General features: G+C 35.5%; 1 protein-coding gene across 2 annotated transcripts in view; it reads right to left on the bottom strand.

The window, feature by feature from the left end:
* mmut (methylmalonyl CoA mutase) overlaps nt 1-20,319 on the bottom strand; it is a 31,140-nt gene that overhangs the window by 4,816 nt on the left and 6,005 nt on the right. For both annotated transcript variants that reach the window (XM_084090835.1, XM_084090836.1), the window contains exons 7-12: nt 19,896-20,007; nt 11,732-11,847; nt 6,543-6,658; nt 5,058-5,189; nt 3,398-3,545; nt 1,722-1,889 (exon numbers count right to left, since the gene is read on the bottom strand). In XM_084090835.1, the coding sequence (XP_083946961.1) occupies nt 1,722-1,889; nt 3,398-3,545; nt 5,058-5,189; nt 6,543-6,658; nt 11,732-11,847; nt 19,896-20,007 (792 nt within the window). The remainder of the gene's footprint in view (nt 1-1,721; nt 1,890-3,397; nt 3,546-5,057; nt 5,190-6,542; nt 6,659-11,731; nt 11,848-19,895; nt 20,008-20,319) is intronic.

The following is a 20,319-nucleotide window of genomic DNA, read 5'->3' on the forward strand; positions in this document are numbered from 1 at the left end:
AGTCTGTAATTTTTATCATAGGTACTCTTCAACTGTGAGAGACGGAATCTAAAACAATTCACATTGTATGATTTTTAAGTAATTAATTTGCATTTTATTGTATGACATAAGTATTTGATTGTGGAGAGGTTGGAGTCTGATTGAGTGTGTGGACAGGTGTCTTTTATACAGGTAACGAGTTCAAACAGGTGCAGTTAATACAGGTAATGAGTGGAGAACAGGAGGGCTTCTTAAAGAAAAACTAACAGGTCTGTGAGAGACGGAATTCTTACTGGTTGGTTGGTGATCAAATACTTATGTCATGCAATAAAATGCAAATTAATTATTTAAAAATCATACAATGCGATTTTCTGGATTTTTGTTTTAGATTCCGTCACTCTCACAGTTGAAGAGTACCTATGATAAAAATTACAGACCTCTACATGTTTTTTAAGTAGGAAAACCTGCAAAATCGGCAGTGTATCAAATACTTGTTCTCCCCACTGTATGTTGGTATAAGATGGAGCTGACAACTCGTCAAGTCAAGTCAGCTTCATTTATATAGTGCTTTTTACAATACAGATTGTATCAAAGCAGCTTCACAGTGATAACATGAAAATAATACAACAAAGTTTGTGTCTAGAAGAAAATTGCGTCATCGTCCACTTTAAAGTAAGGCAGATCAATAATATTGATCTGAAGAGCTCATCAAATATGTAAAGGGGACAAAACAGCAGCAGGAATCCCTCCGTCACACACACAAATGAAGATCTGCTGCGAGGAGACGCTGTTCTGAAAAACAGCTATGCTTGACCATTCTGTCTTTTTTAGGGTCGCACCTTGTGACATCATGTCCTGTTTTTGGTTCGATTACATGTCTTTGGACAGTGTTGCGATCATATTTTAGTCGAACCGCACCAGATTTCGTTTGGAAGCGGAACGAGACCCATCTTTTCAGGGGTCTCGGTCCGCTTGTTTAGTGCGCATCAGGGTTCGGATGGCAGCGTTCACACTTATTAAAATGAACCGCACTAACAGAGCAATCGCACCAGGGTTCGTTTTAATCCAACCAAACATGCCAAGTGTGAACACACCCTAAAGCTGTGACAGTTTAAGTGTTCATCGAGCAACACTTTATTTAAGTAAGTGCATCATCCTGGTATTTAAAGTGCACTTTTTCTTTTGGGAATTTTCAGTGTGATAACACTACTCACACTATTTATTCTACAAAATGGCACAGAATAGAGGGTAAGTACGCAGTAACACGAACTGGGACACATCTAGATCGGAGGTGAAATATCCATTGTCACTTTCAGTATAGCTATAAAGTCATGCAAAATGATATTCAAACTCACATTAAATTCTTTTAACATTAAATAAAGCACATAATCAGTACCTGTAACCTGAGATTATAATTGTCATACATTTTATGTTGCTGTTGTTCCAGCTGCTGGTTAGAACAAAAACTTAATATGGAAAAGATACATTTTATCGCATGTTGTGGCGTTGCATTAGGATGTGGTGCAAGGCAAAGCAGTAATTACACAAGCTAACTAACTGAGAAAAATGCCTTCTGACTAATTTGATATCAATTTTCATTCTCCGCTTTCTTTGAGATCTGTTCTGTGAAATCTGTCAGTTTCAGTCTAAGAGACACAATTCTCTGCCTGTGTAAGCAGCAGTTCAGCTCACATTGTGCCTCTGCTCATATATCTAGCTGTCTGTCAGGAGTCAGGTGTTACCTGTGGTGGTATGACCCCTCCGCAGATCACCATGATATCTGGCCGGTTGAGGTTACGCAGCTCTTTGATGAGCTCGGGCACGAGTGTCTTGTGCCCAGCTGCCAGCGTGCTGACCCCCACACAATGCACATCTGCATCTACGGCCTGCTGGGCGACCTCCAGCGGAGTCTGTCATCATGGAAACAGACAAAATAAATAAATAAATCCAGTGAAGTGACAAGTATTAGACTGTGAAATTAAAGTGATAGTTCACCCAAAAAAGAAAATTCTGTCATCATTTACTCACCCTCATGCCGTTCCAAACTCGTTTATTCATCTTTGGAACACGAATTAAGATCTTTGTGATGAAATCTGAGAGCTTTCTGACCTTCCACAGACTTCCACAGAGGTTCATTCTCGTGTTACGCAGCACGTTTGAGCTTCAGCAAGAGGTTTGTTCACGCGTGTCAAGCAGGTTCAGTTGAGCTTCTGTTTATGTTCACTAATCAATGTTTATATGTGAATAAAAGCCTAAATTAAATCTGTTCATCATATAAATCGATCAAGTCTCTTCAGAAAATTTGGACTAAACCACTCAAATCATATGGATTAGTTTTACGATCTCTTTATTAACTCTTTGAAGCGTCAAAGTGTCAGTTGCGTAGCTGTCAATGGAGGGACAGAAAGCTCTCAGATTTCTTAAAAAATATCTTCATTTGTGTTCTGAAGATGAACGAAAGTCTTACGGGTTTGGAACGACATGAGGGTGAGTAATTAATGACAGAATTTTCATTTTTGGGTGAACTATCCCTTTAATACTTTTATTCAGCAAGGATGCATTAAATTGCTCAAAACTGACAAAGTTCATTTTAAATTGACAAAAAGTTACTATTTCAAATAAATGCTGTTCTTTTGAACTTTCTATTCATCAAAGAATCCTGAAAAAATGGTTTCCACAAAAATATTAACCAGCACAACTGTTTTCAACATTGAAAAAAATCTGAAATGTTTCTTGAGCAGTAAATCATCATATTAGAATGATGTCTGAAGGATCATGTGACACTGAAGACTGGAGTAATGATGCTGAAAATTCAGCTTTGTCATTATAAGAATAAATTACATTTTTAACTCAAATAGAAAACCTTAATATAAAATTGTAATATTTCACAATTTTACAGTTTTTGGGAAGTTCTTTCCTAAACTACAACAACAACAAAAATCTTACTGACCCCAAACCTTTGAACGGTGGTGTATATTAATGTGTTTAGGGTCAGAGACATTGGCTTTTAAAATGAACATCATAATCTGATGCAAAAATGGTTTTGTCCAGGAAAGTATTCATGCAGCACAAATGAGAAAACTGGATTATTCTTATTTTGAAAACTATGGAGAAATGGGAGCTTAACTCTTAGGTATGCACTTGACCTCTTGATGTCTATGGTTCAGAAAGGACCTCTTAATTGATGATAGACTTGTCTTTAAAGGAAACATGAGTGCCAAAATGTGGGAGATAAACACGATTAGGAAAAGTTAAGCTCCATGAGATGACTTCTTGATCGTCTTTAACACATGGATGACTTTCAGAGGAAAGGAATAACCTCACTTGCAAAAGATTAGTAATGCATACAAATAAAAACTCTTTTAAATGGGAACAAAAAAGTAGAGATGCACCATGATGGATATAGTGTCTTTCATACCTGGAAAAGCGGGCCGACGTCCACATCAAACCCAAGGTCTGCGAATCCAGTGGCGATGACCTTTGCCCCTCTATCATGACCGTCCTGTCCCATTTTGGCCACGAGCAGACGGGGATTTCTGCCTTCATGCTTTTTGAACTGTGCGATTCTGAGAAACAAAAGCACATGGGATAATACCATCAACATACTGACTAAATAAGATGAGGTTTCAAACACTTTTATGGTGCTCCTGTGTCATTTTTGGAAGCTTAATTTTTTTTCACTTTGTGCTGAAACTAAGTCACATGGGTTTGGGACAACATGAGGGTGTGTAAATAATTTTGTGGGTGAGCTATTCCTTTAAAAGTAGAAACTTGTGGTTGGTTACTTCATATATTTTCCTTTAAGACTGTTGTTCTCGTTAACTAAATAACTTCAATTTTCATTCAATAATTGAAATAAAACTGAAACAAAATAAAATATAAATATTAGTTGAAGTACTAAAGAAAAAAAATCTTTTTTTTTATATAATAAAAAATATGAATAAGTACTTCAATAGCATATAAATAATGCTAAAAGAACACTCACTCTTACTAAACAAACTTGACTAAATCTGGTTTTAAACTAAGGTCTGGATAATCAAGAGTATTTATAATATATTTTTATGTAATTAACTACAAAAGCAATTTAGCATAAAACTTAATTCCCCTGTAATGTTATGTACAATGTACCATGTGAGTCTGATATGTTCAGGTTGTAATATCTGGATCATTTGAACGTTTTGTGTTAAATATTTATGGTGTAATGTTTGACATGTACTGTCACACTCTCAATCTCATCTAATCTGTCAAACTGAGGTCAGAATGGGGCGGGTAGACATGCTTTAATCTGACTAAAAAATCCTTAAGACACAAATACAGAGATATAGGGGAATCTCAGAGCTTTTCTCTGTCTAAGCCATCCGGATTTATCATCAATTCAGCAGCTAAAGATAAATCCAGTTACATTTAGTGCTTTATGAAAATAACAATCATGATGCCATAAGGGTCAAAAGGAAGATATCACACTGAATTATGGGGTCAGCTCAAGAGCAAAAAAAAAAAAGATTAAATGTCGGCAAATTATTGTTTAATGCAACATTTGACCTCTTTTGTAGTCTTCATGAGCAGGATTTACCGTAGAGCAGTGTTTCCCAACCACTGTGCTGGTGCCCTGACAGGTTGTCAGGTCAGGTGTGCCGTGGAAAATGATAAAATTCCAAAAAATAAATGCTACAAATAAGAATATATCATCACTGTCAGGTCGAAACCTTGTAACTATTTTTCATCATTTTGCCACTACTACACATTTTTTCATAATATACTTTTACATTTTCGATTATGTCATACATTATATATATTATACTATATATACACACATTTATGTATGTATGTATTTATGTATGTATGTATTATTCCAACTCCTTTCCCCTAGCCTCATGGGAAGAAGTTGGATGCACACCTGGGCAGGACTAGTAAGCAATCTTGGGGTTTTTTTGTCCACTTATTTGGACATACTATTCATTTGATTTACGGCTTTTAGCATACTATACAGTAGGAAAGCAGCCATATATAGGTGAGGAATGAGTACAGTTTCAGGAAGTGGCACTCAGTTTTGGGAAGGGGAATTTGCAAACTCCTACCTATTATGCGCCAGCGATATCTCCTCATGCTCGCCGAACTCGCTGCGGTACGCTCCGCTCACCATGCGTGTGCTGGCCTTGTGCTCCCCGAAAACTGATTTCATGGCATCTGTGATCTCCCCCACCGAGCACCTACAGAAACCAACAGAATCCTTTAATCCACAGATAACCACATTATACATGCAACACAATTCCTTTATTTTTGTTTGGATTGTTATATGATTGAATTTGTGTTTGCAGCGCATTAAACAGGCAAGAATCGCATTCCTTATGTTCAAAGCATGTGATCCCCCAATCTGCCGCTGAGAAACAGCAGCTTTGCACTAAGCTTGGTAAAACACAGACACGCGGCACTAACTCGAGCTCTTCCAGCCAGACATCCAAAAGCAAGATAATATTTTTATAATATGGGAAAAAAAAGAAAATAAAAAAAAGTTACAAATGATCTGAGTTGAGACAATGTCTCAATAAGGTTTATGTAGGGGTGGGCGATATGACAAAAATCTTAAAATCATGATGGGGTAATTTTATTTCACGATAACATCATGGTATAGTTATTTTTGCTTTAAATAAGGTTATGATATCGACATTTTTGACACCATTGATAAACAAAAATAGTAAAAAACTAAAACAAAGAAACTCTCAAGCTTACTAAAGACAAGTAAACAATCAGTGATAAAAGAAGAAACTAATTACAAATAATAGGCCAATAGGACAAAACTACAATAGAACAAATGAAATAGACCTACCTGAAAAACTTCAAGCACTAGGGAAAAAAAACTACATAAATTGTATAAAGTAATTAAATGAACAAAAAAACACTAGTTTTTACATAGTTTTCACTGTGTAAATGAAATATACATGTATTTATATTTTATTAAAGTTACAAAGGTTATTCAGTCAAGATCAATGAGTGATTTTCTCATTTTCTTTTATGGTTAGATATACATTAATGACACAGACAGCAGCAGTTATATTAGGTTGCTGTCTATTTAAGATCGAATGCATGGATCCAATATACCGTTACACACGATTTCTTTCTTAACTGTTTAAATTCACCTAAAGTCCCACTGTCGTCAATAATTTTATCCCTTAAAACTCATCTTTGATCACAAAAATGACATATATAAAAGTTTAATTCTTCAATGTAACTTTACACCCTTGCCTCAATTAGTATACGTGGTTCTATGAATATGCAAATAAGCCCCACCTCCACTCACTGCCTATCACACGTTGACCTGATTGGTTACAAGGTAGTTTGTGACGTCAGAAACACCAGCGAAACACCAAAGACTGTCTTTGGTTCACTGCAGTTTTAAGGAGAAAACACTCAGCAATGGTATATCTTAATCGTTATAGTTCTTGTTGTGAACAGGCCTTTAGGGGTTGGAATAAACCTTTCGTGAGTGTGTTTGTGTTTTCAACTGTGAATTTCACCCAGTTTTCAAAGCCCCCTGCATCTGGAAGTCACATAGGTAGACTCACCGGGCTCTCGCAGCCTCCACAGCGAGCTCCAGGATATTTCCATCTCTGGTACGTGCACACTGCTCGATCGCGGCCAAGCACCTCTTCGCCGCCTCTGCATCTCTGCTCTCTCTGACCTGCAATGCAATGGCAGCCTCATTACCATCTGCAAACACTGGATGAGCCATACAAACATACAGAAACATGGAATTAGTATGGAGTGTATAAACAACATGGGTGGCATTTAAATTCATGCAAATGGAGGTGTGGGAGAGCATTAATACATTGTGGGTGAAAAGAGTCTCAGAAAACACAGCATATAGTGCAGAATCAGGTTATTATAACTAAACTAATTGCTGTAAATGGGGTGAGGTGAACAAATTGTGAAGGCAGTGAAAGACAAGTTAATTTTTATAAAAAATGACTGTTAAATGACGGTGTGTGATCTGGAAGGGATCTCCTTTCAGTGTTGTTTTGTTGAATACAACTAAATAATAATACAAATAATTAAATATAATAATAAAACAAATAATTAAATGATTAGAAATAATTTTTCAGTAATTGAAATAAAGCTAGAAAAAATATATATAAATATTAGGTGAAATAATTAAAGCTTTAAAAATTAATCAAAGTTATATAGGGCTATAAAAAACAAAACAAAATGCATAACAAAATTACTAAAACTTAGATAAAAATGTAAAAAAAAAAAAGTGAATTCAATATATTAATAAATACTATAAGAGCACTTAAATAATGACAAACCCCAAAGTAATAATAGTGATTCCTTTGCAGAATCTTCATAACATACATTACATTTTCTCTAAGGACAACTTATAATATTAGATATTAATATTAAAATAAAGCTGGTCTCATTCAGAGGGAAGAGATGACAAGGTAGTTGCAGGTTCAATATAAGTTAAGCTCTATCAGTTGAATTTGTGGCATAATGTCCATTATCAGATATAATACTTGTATCTTTTTCAAAATAAAATAAAATATCTCAAATAAAAAAATTATGGCAAGTACACAGGCACATTGATTTTGAGGGTTTAAAAAGAACAAATGTGCAGCTTGAAATGTTGTTTAGTTGCAGACTTCCATTTCCAGTGTATTACTTTACACATATTTACTGTTCTTTTTCACAACATGGAGTCTACATTATTTTCCAAGGTACCAAACATAGGTATCATAAGGTACAGTACATACTTTCTGAACTGAAGATGTTTTGGGAAACCATGAAGAGATGATGTGTGAACAGATCCCAAATGCTTCCAGATCAAACAAACCACCTTCAAATATTTGAGCCGTCACTGACAGAAACTATAAAATTCTAATCATGGTTTCATGCATTTACATTTTCAACATCAATATACAAACAGTCATCACATGAGAATTCCCAAGAAACGTGCTGTCGACTTGCATTTATCATCAAACGTCAAACTAAAGTTTATTTCTTAGCGTGTCAGATAAAACAACCTGCAAGAAACTCTTTACTCCAGAGAAATGGCAATAAACCCACAAATTGCCAAAATCACGGTGTGATCTGAATATGCAAAATGCACACTTTATCACATCAAACTACTCTATAGATTCATAGAAAACATGCAGCACAAATAAGTGGTTAATTAGATTTTCACAAATAGCCATGCATTATTAGAAACTCATGACATTTATTTGAATGTCAATGTTCAGAGGGTAGAGTAGGGCAACAAAAGACACTACATACTGTATGGTCTGGTGTATGAGAAACAATTATTAGCAACCTTTTTCCTGTTGTAAGGGAATGCAAACTTCACAACACTTGTATTCGAAATTATTCAACCCTCACTGCAAATTTTAACAAAATTTACTGACTTTCAGCTGTTTGCAATGTTAATCAGGCTTATTGGCAAAATGAAAAAAGAAGTCATTGAAAAATGCATTTTCAGTTGAATTTGGGGAAACCACTTGAAACATTTGTTGTGTTGAGCTATTTCAATTACTTTTGTTTGATTTGTTCATTGCAAACAGCTGAAAGTCAGTACATTTTGTTAAAATTTGCAATGAGGGTTGAATAATTTCGATTACAACTGCAAGACAATCAGGGAAACATTGAACTTGAACATTTACATGCCAAACACACTGATTCACTAAAATGATTTGGTCAATCATTAGCCTTCATCACCATGCTATTTTGCAAAGGCCAACCGACTGCACAGTATCCTATACAGATTCATTGCTGAAAGCTCATTAGATAGCCTATATTAATAATCCCTTGAAGGAAAAGATAAATGCAATCTAATATCAAAGCATTATATCGAATTTGATGCAGGAGATCAAATGATGAGCAAATGAAATGCATTTCAGTGAATCCACTTAAAGAGGGTGGATTTACAGTCCCTCTTATTGTATTATATAATGAATTGGAAATCATAGTTTTCTTAAAACCAGTGTATCTATTCTGGTATTTATGATACAGGGAATGTCTGATTTTGGTATCTGAGAGGTTACTAAAGGGTCTGAACCATGGCAGGAATGCAGTAACATTTGTTCTCTGAAAGAAGGGCTAAATGAGTAAACACTATGTACTTGTTTTGTAATTAATTTCAAGTTAAGTTAAAAAGTTTCAAAGATAATGTCTTTAAATGACCTAATATGCGTAAAGAACAGAATACTATGTTTGGATGTTGCTAAAGGTTATTGTTAACCTATCATATGACAGTCATATGGATAATTAGGTTAACAAATGATAACGTATTAGTGTTAGTTTGAGGCTGGATCCCCTTACTCATTTTGAAGTGTGGAGAACTTTGTCTTCAGGAAACTCTCTGTCAACTTGTTGAACTTCAACTTTGACTCCAGGGGCCAGTTGCATAAAATTAGCCACTATGTTAAGACAGTGTCTTAACTAGTTTGACCAAGTGCCAGTTAGCCAAGGGGTAATCCGTTTTACTTTTCCATTTCAAAGTAGACCGGGTACCTTTTTATGTTGCTGACTTTAAAAAGTTAGGACCAGTCTTGAGGGGGAAAAAAAAGAGGTGGCTAATTTTTAAGACTAGTCTAAGCAGTTTATGCAACCGTCTTCTTTGAGCATATTGGTCTCTTTATGTGGTCTAATTCCCTCACATTAAATATCATTAAAACTGGCTATTAATATTTATTAGCTCATTAATATTCAATAGCTCACACAAAAAGGACAACTAGAAATGTACCACATACATTTGATTTTTTTCTAATGTTTTTGAAAGTCTCTTGTGCTCACCAAGAACAAGTAAAAAAGAGTAAAGGTGCAAAATATCAAATTTCATGTTTAACTAAACATTATTTTAAACAATTTCTATAAATTATAAAACATAATTTATTTCTGTGATGGCAAAATGTCACGTGTCACGTGATCCATTATCATTCTAAAGACTAGGGGACAAACGGATTGTAGTTGATCCGTACGGACCAGACCCCAAGGTTCAGCACACATGTGTTTTGTGGATTAGTTTCACCGTCAATTTGGTACACGTGCGCACAGCCACACACACGGAGGCACGTTTCAGATAGAGTGCGAACAGCGAATTGATTCCTTTTTCGCATCCCCATGCGCTTGAACGGACACATACACACAAAATTATAACAAGATACCCGTCTCAGCAAAACACAGCTTTAAAAAAGATGAATCTATATTTCATTTATACAGTGAAAACTAGAGTTATTTACATTTAGGTCTAATTACTACATGTCTGTACCTGAATTCATACAGTTAGACCTTACTTTATTTGGAATTGTTTTTATTTTGCTTGTAATTAATGTATTTGATTTAATTTTTTTTAATGAAATGTTTTTATTAAATAATAATGTTTGAAAATGATTAGTTAGACTACTAGTTTTTGCTGTGGTATCGAAGTACTTAAAGTGTGCTTTTAGGTAATAAATGGACAGAAAAGCTACATTTGCCGCCCCAATCCCCAAAATAATTTTGTGCTGATCCAAAAAATGATCCGATACGTTAATCAAAAACCGTTATATGATTCAAACCATGAGTTTTGTGATCCGTTGAACCACTAAGACAGACAGTGAAATTAAAAGACAAATTCAATATACAACTTATTGATGATGAATACTATGTACAGGCAACCAGATGAACCCAGAATAGTGTCTTAAGTATTTTTCTATAGAAAACCATTCTAAAGAAAACGCTTGAAAGGTGCAGCAAAATAATGCTTCGCGAAAAATAAAGCAAAGATGATGAAAGAATGACGACTAAGAACAAAAAAAGTTGGTAGTCACCAGCAACAGCTCACCAGCTCCAGAGAAACAATGACACTTAAAACTGTCCTGTTATTACAGCCTAAATTACAACAACAGCATGTTACTCACATTTGGAGCAGAAACATCACAACCTCTGTGTCTGTTTTCAGGCCTTCCCACTTAAAGGGATAGTTCACCCAAAAATGAAAATTCTGTCAGTAATTACTCACCCAACCGCGTAAGACCTTCGTTCATCTTCGGAACACAAATTAAGATATTTTTGATGAAATCTGAGCCCTGTCTCACTCCTCCGTAGGCTGCTAGGTGGCCCAAACTTGCTGGCCCAGAAAAGTTATTAAAGAGATCGTTAATATAGTCCAAGTGACTACAGTGGCTCAATCTTAAGTATATCAAGCGACGAGAATACTTTTTGTGCGCAAAAACAAACAAAAATAACGACTTTATTCCACTATTCCATTTCCTTCTCTCTGGGCCTCTAGTTGGTTCACGTAGTGTTTTTGCGCAGCGCGTCTGTGTTACACGTCACCACGTAGGCTCACTATTGGCCGACGCTGGTCATGTGTGTGATGCGTGATGACGTATAACACAGACGCGCAGCGCAAAAACACTACGAGGCCCAGAGAGAAGGAAATGAATAGTGGAATAAAGTCGTTATTTTCGTTTGTTTTTGCGCACAAAAAGTATTCTCGTCGCTTGAAACTAATGCAACTTCCTTTTCATGCTGACTTGAAGTCCAGATCGCTCCTACAGCCCTGGATACTTCTCTACTTTCTCTGACTGATCAATTATGACCATTTCAAAGGAGCACTTCAAGTGCTCGATTGAATTAAAGCCCTTGATTGTGATTAGGTAACTTCACAGAGTGCTCGGTTGGGAACGGACTATACGTGACCATCTCAGATCATGTCAATACGGATGAAGGCACTCGACATCAAAATCCGTGCTGTGAGTCATCGCCAGAGGGAACTAACCTTCTGCAGCTTTTCAATCTGCTTGTTACGCACAGCTGTGTTGTCGATGGAAAGCACGTCGACGGATTCTTCCTTCTCCAGGCGGTACTTGTTGACCCCCACAATGACCTCAGAGCCTATAGTGAGACATAGACAGTGCGAGAGGGCATCAGTAGCAGAGCCTAAAAAATGAAGGGCAACACTAGACACCAGGAGCTGAAATAAAGAGCTGAAATGCATGCCCTGTAAGTAAAGATCAGAGGGTACAGATTTAATGAGCTCAATCTTCTCATTATGAGGCGAGGATATTCATCCACATAGAAACGAAAGCTCGCAGGGAGTGTTCTATTACCTTACAACACGTTCATTAAACACAAACCTGGAGAGATATCATTGCAGCTGTCTTGGGTAGTCAAGAGTTTTGGCTCTTGGAATCAAGTTTAGGTTGAATCAGAATGAGATTTATTGACAAGCATCTCCAACGAATTTGTCTTTGAAAATAATTCAAATAAAATACAGACAAGTGAATAAAATATATAGAGTAAAGAAATAGACAATAGACAATATATGCATGTACAAATATGTAACATTTAATTATTCAGGGGAATGCGAATAAGATGAAAGGATATGTTAAACAAATATAAGTCTGAATGTTTGGTATTGCACAAATGTTTTTTATTGCACAGGGGATGCAACAGTCCATGTTATATATTATTTAGGGCCAAAACCACCCAGGAAGAGTGAGTGGGAAAATTTGGAACCGATGATACAATACTGAATGAGAATAAATGTAAAGTCTTACAGTGATGATTCTTACATTAGACTTTTGTGGATTTTCATTCATGTGTGTTGCCTGGATACTAGCTACTTATTTTAGTTTAATTGAGATACTATTATACATTTTTATTCATATTTTTCATTAGTTTTATCATATTAAAGCTTTAGTATTTTTTTGTATTTTTTCAATTTTATTACAGTTTTTCTCAATTGCTAAAACACTAAAACCCATTGGCTGAAAAAAGTTCTCAGTTGCCTGAACTCATTTAGCTAATTGTGCAGTCTGTTGTCAATACCTTAAACCATTTCACATGGTAAAACACAATTTGCAGATCTCACTTAGACTTTTCAGCAAAAACGCTAAACACATTCTGCACTCTAATGCACATGTCATCCATACTGGTAAACACAAGTGGCAACAATCAAATACAAATAGAGAGCACACGATTCAATCGAGTCATTGACTGAACACAACCACTCAAAATTGATTTAACCTGTTTCAAATGATGCCCAAAGACAAGAAGAAGCACACTGATCACGTTTACTCCTTTGATTTTTGTCCCTTTTAGTATTGTATACTGTAGTACAGTGCATTGTAGGCTGTATACTGTACAATGAACACAGTATGTCCCTGAACATTGTGCTTTCCATTTGTTAACAGTACTGACTGCTCAATAGATTTTGACTGGTTGCAGGTTCATATCAACAAAGAACAAGAATTACAGTATCACAGAGACAAAGGACAAGTTTGTGAGATGCAGGGTACAGTACTGTAATAATAGGGGTACAAGGAGGAGGAAGAAAGAAAAAATTGCAAAGAGCAAAGCAGGGTAATAACTTCTGATCAATTTTGAGCTACTATGATAGAACATGTTTTCGTTCATCAAAAGACAATGACGGAAAAATATGAAATTTGTTTTGAGATTAAAAATGTACTTCTCCCTGAACTTTTTGATGGTACAGTAAGGTGTCACGGGTAAGTCTACAAACAGAATAGCAGTCCATAGATATCTTTCAAGAACTATATGTTTTGAACAATGTGTTTTCTATTTTTTGGTGTATTGTTTACTGACTGCTTGATAGTGTATATGTGACCCGACATCACAAAACCAGTCGCACGGGTATATTTGTGGCAATAGCCAACAATACATTATATGGGTCAAAATTATCGATTTTTCTTTTATGCCAAAAATCATTAGGATTAATTAAGTAAAGATCATGTTCCATGAAGATATTTAGTAAATTTCCTGCCGTAAATATATAAAACATTTATTTTTGTGAGTGAATGCTGTACAATTGTGAACAAATGCACAAATTTAAAGGAGATTTTCTCAATGTTTTGATTTTTTTGCACCTTCAGATTCCAGATTTTAATAGTAGTATCTCGGCCAAATATTGTCCTATCCTAACAAACCACACATCAATGGAAAGCTTATTTATTCAGCTTTCAGATGATGTATAAATCTCAATGTCAAAAAATTGACCCATGTGACTGGTTTTGTGGTCCATGGTCACATATCATTTTGATCACTTTGTCTATGATTTGAGAGCAGTGTTTGATTTTGAACACAGGTAAAACTGTTTTGAGGCGAAAGTCAGAGGTTCTGTAAATAGTGCTTGAAGATGAGGTTTTGTGTCAGAAAAAGGAGCAAGGTTTCAGAAATTGTGTTTTAGCAATTGAGAAAAACTGTAATTTATGTTTTTTTTTAAATAGTTATTTCATATTAGTGAACTGCTATTTTATTTTTGTTATGTTATTTTGGTAATGAAAATGTTTTTTTGTTTTTTTTATGGTTTTAGTTTTAATTTTAGCTAACTATAACAACCCTGCCCCTAAAATATGAGAATATTTTTAGCAGAGTTACACTACCTTTACAAAGTTTGGGGTAACTTTTCATTCACCAATTATACATTAAATTGATCAAAAGTGCTATTTAACATATTTATAATATAACAAAAGATTTCTATAGAAAAAAACAAACAAATCTTCTAGACAGAAGATAAATGACAGGCTGGTCCATTCATACATATTTCACCAATCATGCACATGAGAAAAATCTACAGAGGGCCCTCAAGATCAATGTCTTGACTGTCTGGGGCCTTAACAAACCCAGGGAGCTTCAAACATCTGCTGAAAACCCAATATGCGTTAAATTCTGTTTGAAATGTTGCTTCTTGCATCTTTCAAAGACCCTGAGTCCATTCAGTAAATATTTACACTAACATCAAGACCACACGGATCATCTTGGATTTGAAGTTTGTAAAAATAAAGTTTAAAGATTCTGTAAAATGTAAAACAAAGAAACGTAAAATGAATTAGAAATATTTCAGGTAGTTTAGCCCAAGCACTGCTGTCATTAAAGCAAAAAGAAAATGTTTTTTTTTTTTTTTATTCAACTTTACCTCAAATTGTTATGCTAATGATAAAAAGTTGAGAAAAAAAGAAAAAAAAAAGCAAAATACTTCCTGCAGAAACTTCTAATTTCTCGCTCATTCTTGAGAGCAGTGTGATAATAGGCTCTAATAAGATGTGTGTGTGGTTCATGGCAGGTGTTGCTAATGCTTCCACCATTTCATTAATGTGATTATTTATTTACACACTTTCTGTCGTCCCAGAGTCCATCAGGACGCATTAGAGTGGCTTCTGAAGTCTTTAGCGATAACTGTGTGGCGTTCACCCAAAGAGAACATCACTTGCGCTAGCCTACAGCCACTAAAATATCCAGCTGTGCGGCATCTGTGAGTTATTTAAATTATGCATAACTCCATGGAGAAAGAGCCACTTGCAAAACATTACCTGATGTGAAGCAACATTCAATTTAAGACATCAAACTTAAGGCCTCAGGACTGGAAATAGAAGCATGCATGCGAAAGTGAAAATCTTGTGTTTCAAGTTTTTCATGGAGGCATTTGGCATAATGATTATTGTATGTGCGTGTCATGCATGTTAAAAGACTGCCCCCTAGTGGCACTGTATTTCTCAATCAGCAAAGCATAGAGAAATGGGAGCCAGTTAATGCATCACTCAAGCATGTCAATATCGGAGATCTCGAACTTAACGTTTAGACAACACAGACAGAATGATCAATTTAAAAAAATAATCATTGTTAATATCTCTGCATCTGCAGTTCTGGTTCACTATTGATCAGAGTCATGCACATCTGTGTATAGAGATCTTACATGGCATCTCTACTGCCATCTGTCACAAGTCCTCCGGTGACGGCAGAGAAATCTACTTCAAAACAACAACAGCAGATGCCACAAGATGCAAAACAAAATGTTCACACTTTTCTCTCACTAGTTGAATTTGTCCTCGAATGTCCAAGAATTTACATTAATTCAGCCATTTTTGCCATTTTCTTCCCCCTGAAAGTAATGAACTTTTTGCATCACACTGTCCATCACACATTCCATCACATCTAAAATTATGTATTGAACAGCGTACAGGTGGAAATTACATTTTAAACTTTTCTGGAATGAAATGCCCAATTTCTTTCCAACTCTAATTACATAGCTAGCATATTTAGGCATGCATACTAAAATACACACACACACACACATGCACGCACATACTATATTTTCACATTTTGGCAAAATTAGTGCTTGGTTGGAAATTATGCACAATAAAATGTTTTGTTCAGAAGTGCTTTACCATGAGTTTTGTTTATCGTCAAAGACACAACAGTTGTAATTTGTGTAAACATGAACAAAAATGTATTAATATAAATTAATTTATAATAATTAATTTATTTATATAAATTATATAATAAAAAAATTAGTAATGATTTATGATTGTTTTAATTTTTATTGAGACCGTAATAGCTTAAAAATATAATAATTAAAGTATTTTTCTAGGTTGAAAGTCTAGTGACAAGGGCAAAAAAAAAAAAACATTAAAAAAAATTATATATTAAAAAAAAAATCGAATCTAATAGTATATAAAAATAAATATCATATTTTTAAAACAATTAATAAAATAATTTTTATAAAGACAGCAGAGAGCCATGCTAATATTTCAAAGCCGTGTAAATCATTTCTGATATGTGTTAACTTATGAGGTTTCCATTCCCTTTTCAATTCTAAAATTCCCTGCTATTCCTAGGTTTTCAACGACTGTGAAAGTGCTAAAAACAAGACACTTTAAATTCTTTCCAGGCAATTGTGTTCCAATTTCTGAGCCTGTCACACTGATAACAAGTCACATAATAAACAGAGCAATTCCAAAAGGGTCCTCACACCATCGGCGCTCGGGCCCCAATTAGGGCTTACCTTCGAGACAGGTTGTATTACTGCTATTGAGTTCAAAATGAACAAGTGCCACCCTAAAAATACGCCCTACATTCAAAAACCTCTCCAAACGGTGCTGATTTTTCATGGCAAGCATGTCAGTGCTTCTGAAAACTGTCTGTCACCAGAGTGCATTGACAAGCCGTTTAGAGGGCGTGTGGTCTGTGGCCCCAGTTTTCGCTCGAGTGATTGATTGATGTCTCCACAGCGGGCAAGAGGATCCTAACGTGACATCTGCCTCAACACCCACTCACTGCTTTCATCTATTTATTGTTAAAGAAGAGGAGATGTCAAATCCTCTCTGTAAATACCAGACCCTTTCCCGTTGAAGCAAACCCTCTCAGAGTCAATCATCAGGAGCATCAATCACTTCCTGAAATGGTTACAATGTCATCGCTAACCTAGCTTCTGTAGTGATGATGCTTTTTTTTAAGTTTCCACCTTATTTTTCAGGTAAGAGTGGAAGTGGCCATTTGTAAATTGAATGTGTCTGGCTTCCGGTGTCATCCGCTTTCAGTTATTTTTAGCTGTACAAAAAAGCGTGTTTTGCTGCTTAATATTGCAAACTCGTATTTCTTACCCTATAATTTTAATGTATTGTCGTAATTATAGACACATTGGTTTGTAGCGCAAATAGTTTTACCATTTACAGCATTTTGTCTTGTTATTTCCCTATAGCGGCTAATGAATCGGAAGTCTCGAACATTCACACAAAATAGCTTAAGGAGAATATAGGAGAAGCCTGCTGTTGAAAAATTAACTGGAGAAAATGTAACGTCATCCAAGATATTCATGTATTTCTTTCTTCAGTCTAAAATAAATAAGGTTTTTGAGGAAAACAATCCAGGATTTTTCTCCATATAGTGGACTTCAACAGGAACCAATGGTTTGAAGGTCCAAATTTCAGTTTCAGTGCAGCTTCAAAGGGGTCTACATGATCCCAGCCGAGGAATAAGGGTCTTATCTAGCAAAACAATAGGTCATTTTTAAAAACAAAACCCCAAAAAAATTTTAACCACAAATGCTCGTCTTGCACTAGCTGTGATGCGCCACACATTACACAATCACGTTGAAAGGTCATGCGTTACCCACCTAGTGTTTACAAAGTGAAAGTGCAGACTAAGTCAAATGCCCTTTAAAAAAATAAAGTAAAAAAAAAAATAAAAAAATAAAAGGTAAAACAACGATGTCGGACGATTTTGAATTTGGAGGAGAAAATGAGATGGAGTTTTTCGCCCTACCCTACATTTTCCGACTACGTCAGGTTACCTAAGAGGCAATGTAGAGAAAGAATTCTCTGATAACCGAGGCACTCCTTGATTAAAATGTCTTTATTACAAAAATGACATGTCCTAACTGGACAACTTTAAAATGCCCACGCGTAGCGGCATGGAGCCTTCTTCAGGGCATAGTGAAGCAGATAGAAAACTGATTTTTGTAATAGACATTTTAATCAATGAGTGCCTCGGTTATCAGAGAATTCTTTCTCTACATTGCCTCTTAGATGTTCTACCTTGGACCGAAGAGCACCCAAATTAAACTCAAAAGGAATTGAGCACGCCATTTATCTTGAATCTACGTCAGGTTACCGCCTGACCTTTCCAACGATATTACGTAATGCGTGAAGTCGTGGACGTGCAAGACAAGCATTTGTGGTTAAAAAGTATATAAATGTTTATTTTTTTAGAAAATCATAAGACCCTTATTCCTCGGCTGCAATGAAACTGCAATTTGGACCTTCAAACCATTGGTTCCTGTTGAAGTCCCCTATATGGAGAAAAATCCTGGAATGTTTTCCTCAAAAGCCTTAATTTCTTTTCGACTGAAGAAAGAAAGACATGAATATCTTGAATGATGTGGGGGTGAGTAAATTATCAGGAAATTTTAATTCTGAAGTGATCCTTTAATGCATGTGACTGGCCGAGGTCACTTCCTTTGGTCATGGAGGTTTTTAAAAGAAGCACTACATAGTTAAATGGGACATTAGTCACATGTCCTGGGGTCTCATTTATAAAACTGTGCGTAGGAACCTTACTAAAAGTGTACGTGTGCCCGAAAGCCAAAAATGGCGTACGCAAAAAAAAATTCAGACTTTTAAAACCGTTCGTACGCTAGAACCTGCGCAGAATTCACTTTATAAATCCCAGTCAGTGGAAGATTGTGCGCACATGCGTCTCCTCCCCAAAATAACCATATATGGAGCTTACAACGCCTAGTTTTACTATGCAGATCCTCATCTGCATATGATTATTCAAGACACATTACATTAATAAAAATCAAGTAGTTGCCTATCCTTGCCTTGTTTTTGAATACATAAATCAAATAGTGTAAAATACATTTCAGAGAAAGTTTTTCTCAATCTTTTCCACTGGCCGAATTGTATTTTTAATTGATTTATATTTTTAATGGAAACAGATAGGCCTTGGGCATTATTTGCACGAAACTATTTTCTCAGACAATCTGGTATTATCATGATAAGCAATTATCTCTGTGGTTAAAACATTAAAGCACGCCAGAGGAAACGTGTTCAAAAACATCGCATCCACAACAAATATTTCTATTGATTGAATATAAAAATGTTGTAACTTCTCAGTAATAATTTCATGTTTAAGTGTTTAACTCCATTAATTTGAATGGCATATTTAATCTAAATGTTTATATCAGAAGTAAAACATAGTTTAAATCATTATTTTATTTATTTAAACTGTTATTTGCGTCAGTTTCACAAAACGGCTCAACGCACTCGCTGGCGCGGACATTTAAGAAGGGATGGATATTTGCTTCAAGACAGGCTTGGTGAGTGAAATTATATTTGTATTATCTTTCTGTATATGTTTAATTTTCTTTAGATTTTCTGTCTAAAAGTGACCAAAAAGACACTTAACTCCAGCTCACCATCTGTGTCGCCAATTCCCTTTGTCTCCAGAATGTGCGTACGCATGGCTCAAAGTTTGCTTAAAGGTGCGCACAAGTTTGTTTTTTATAGATCACAACCTTTGCGTGGGAACTGGCGTACGTACGTTTCCAGCCCCGTTTTGTGCGTACGCACGCTTTATAAATGAGACCCCTGGGCTGTAATTATGTATGCAGGCTTGTGTATATGAGTGTTTTGCTTTGGTACCTGAATCAATGCGCGCTTGTCTGCGGGCGGCACATTCCTCGATGCGCAGTTTGGGAATTCCCTCGGCCACAGCACGAGCCATACCTCCCATGTCCTCAATCTCAGTGATGAACTAAACAAGACACAACGAGAACAGAATTCATGTAAACGTACACAATCACATAGATTGCTAGACCTTAAGCAACAAATCGGAGTGTTTAAAATTACTACTTATTTTCATAAACCTAAGAATTATTTTTACGACAGATAACTGATATGGCCGTCAATTAATTATTATTTGTATTATTATTATTAATATGCATTAAATAAAAATGTAGTAATTATGATAATTTGAAATTATGCAGTAATAATAGTACTACTACTACTACTAATAATAATAATATTCATACAATCAATACAATTTAACACACTTATTAAATTAATA

Source organism: Abramis brama (assembly GCF_963993115.1).
Source record: "Abramis brama genome assembly, chromosome: 18".
NCBI classification, from domain to species: Eukaryota; Metazoa; Chordata; class Actinopteri; order Cypriniformes; family Leuciscidae; genus Abramis; species Abramis brama.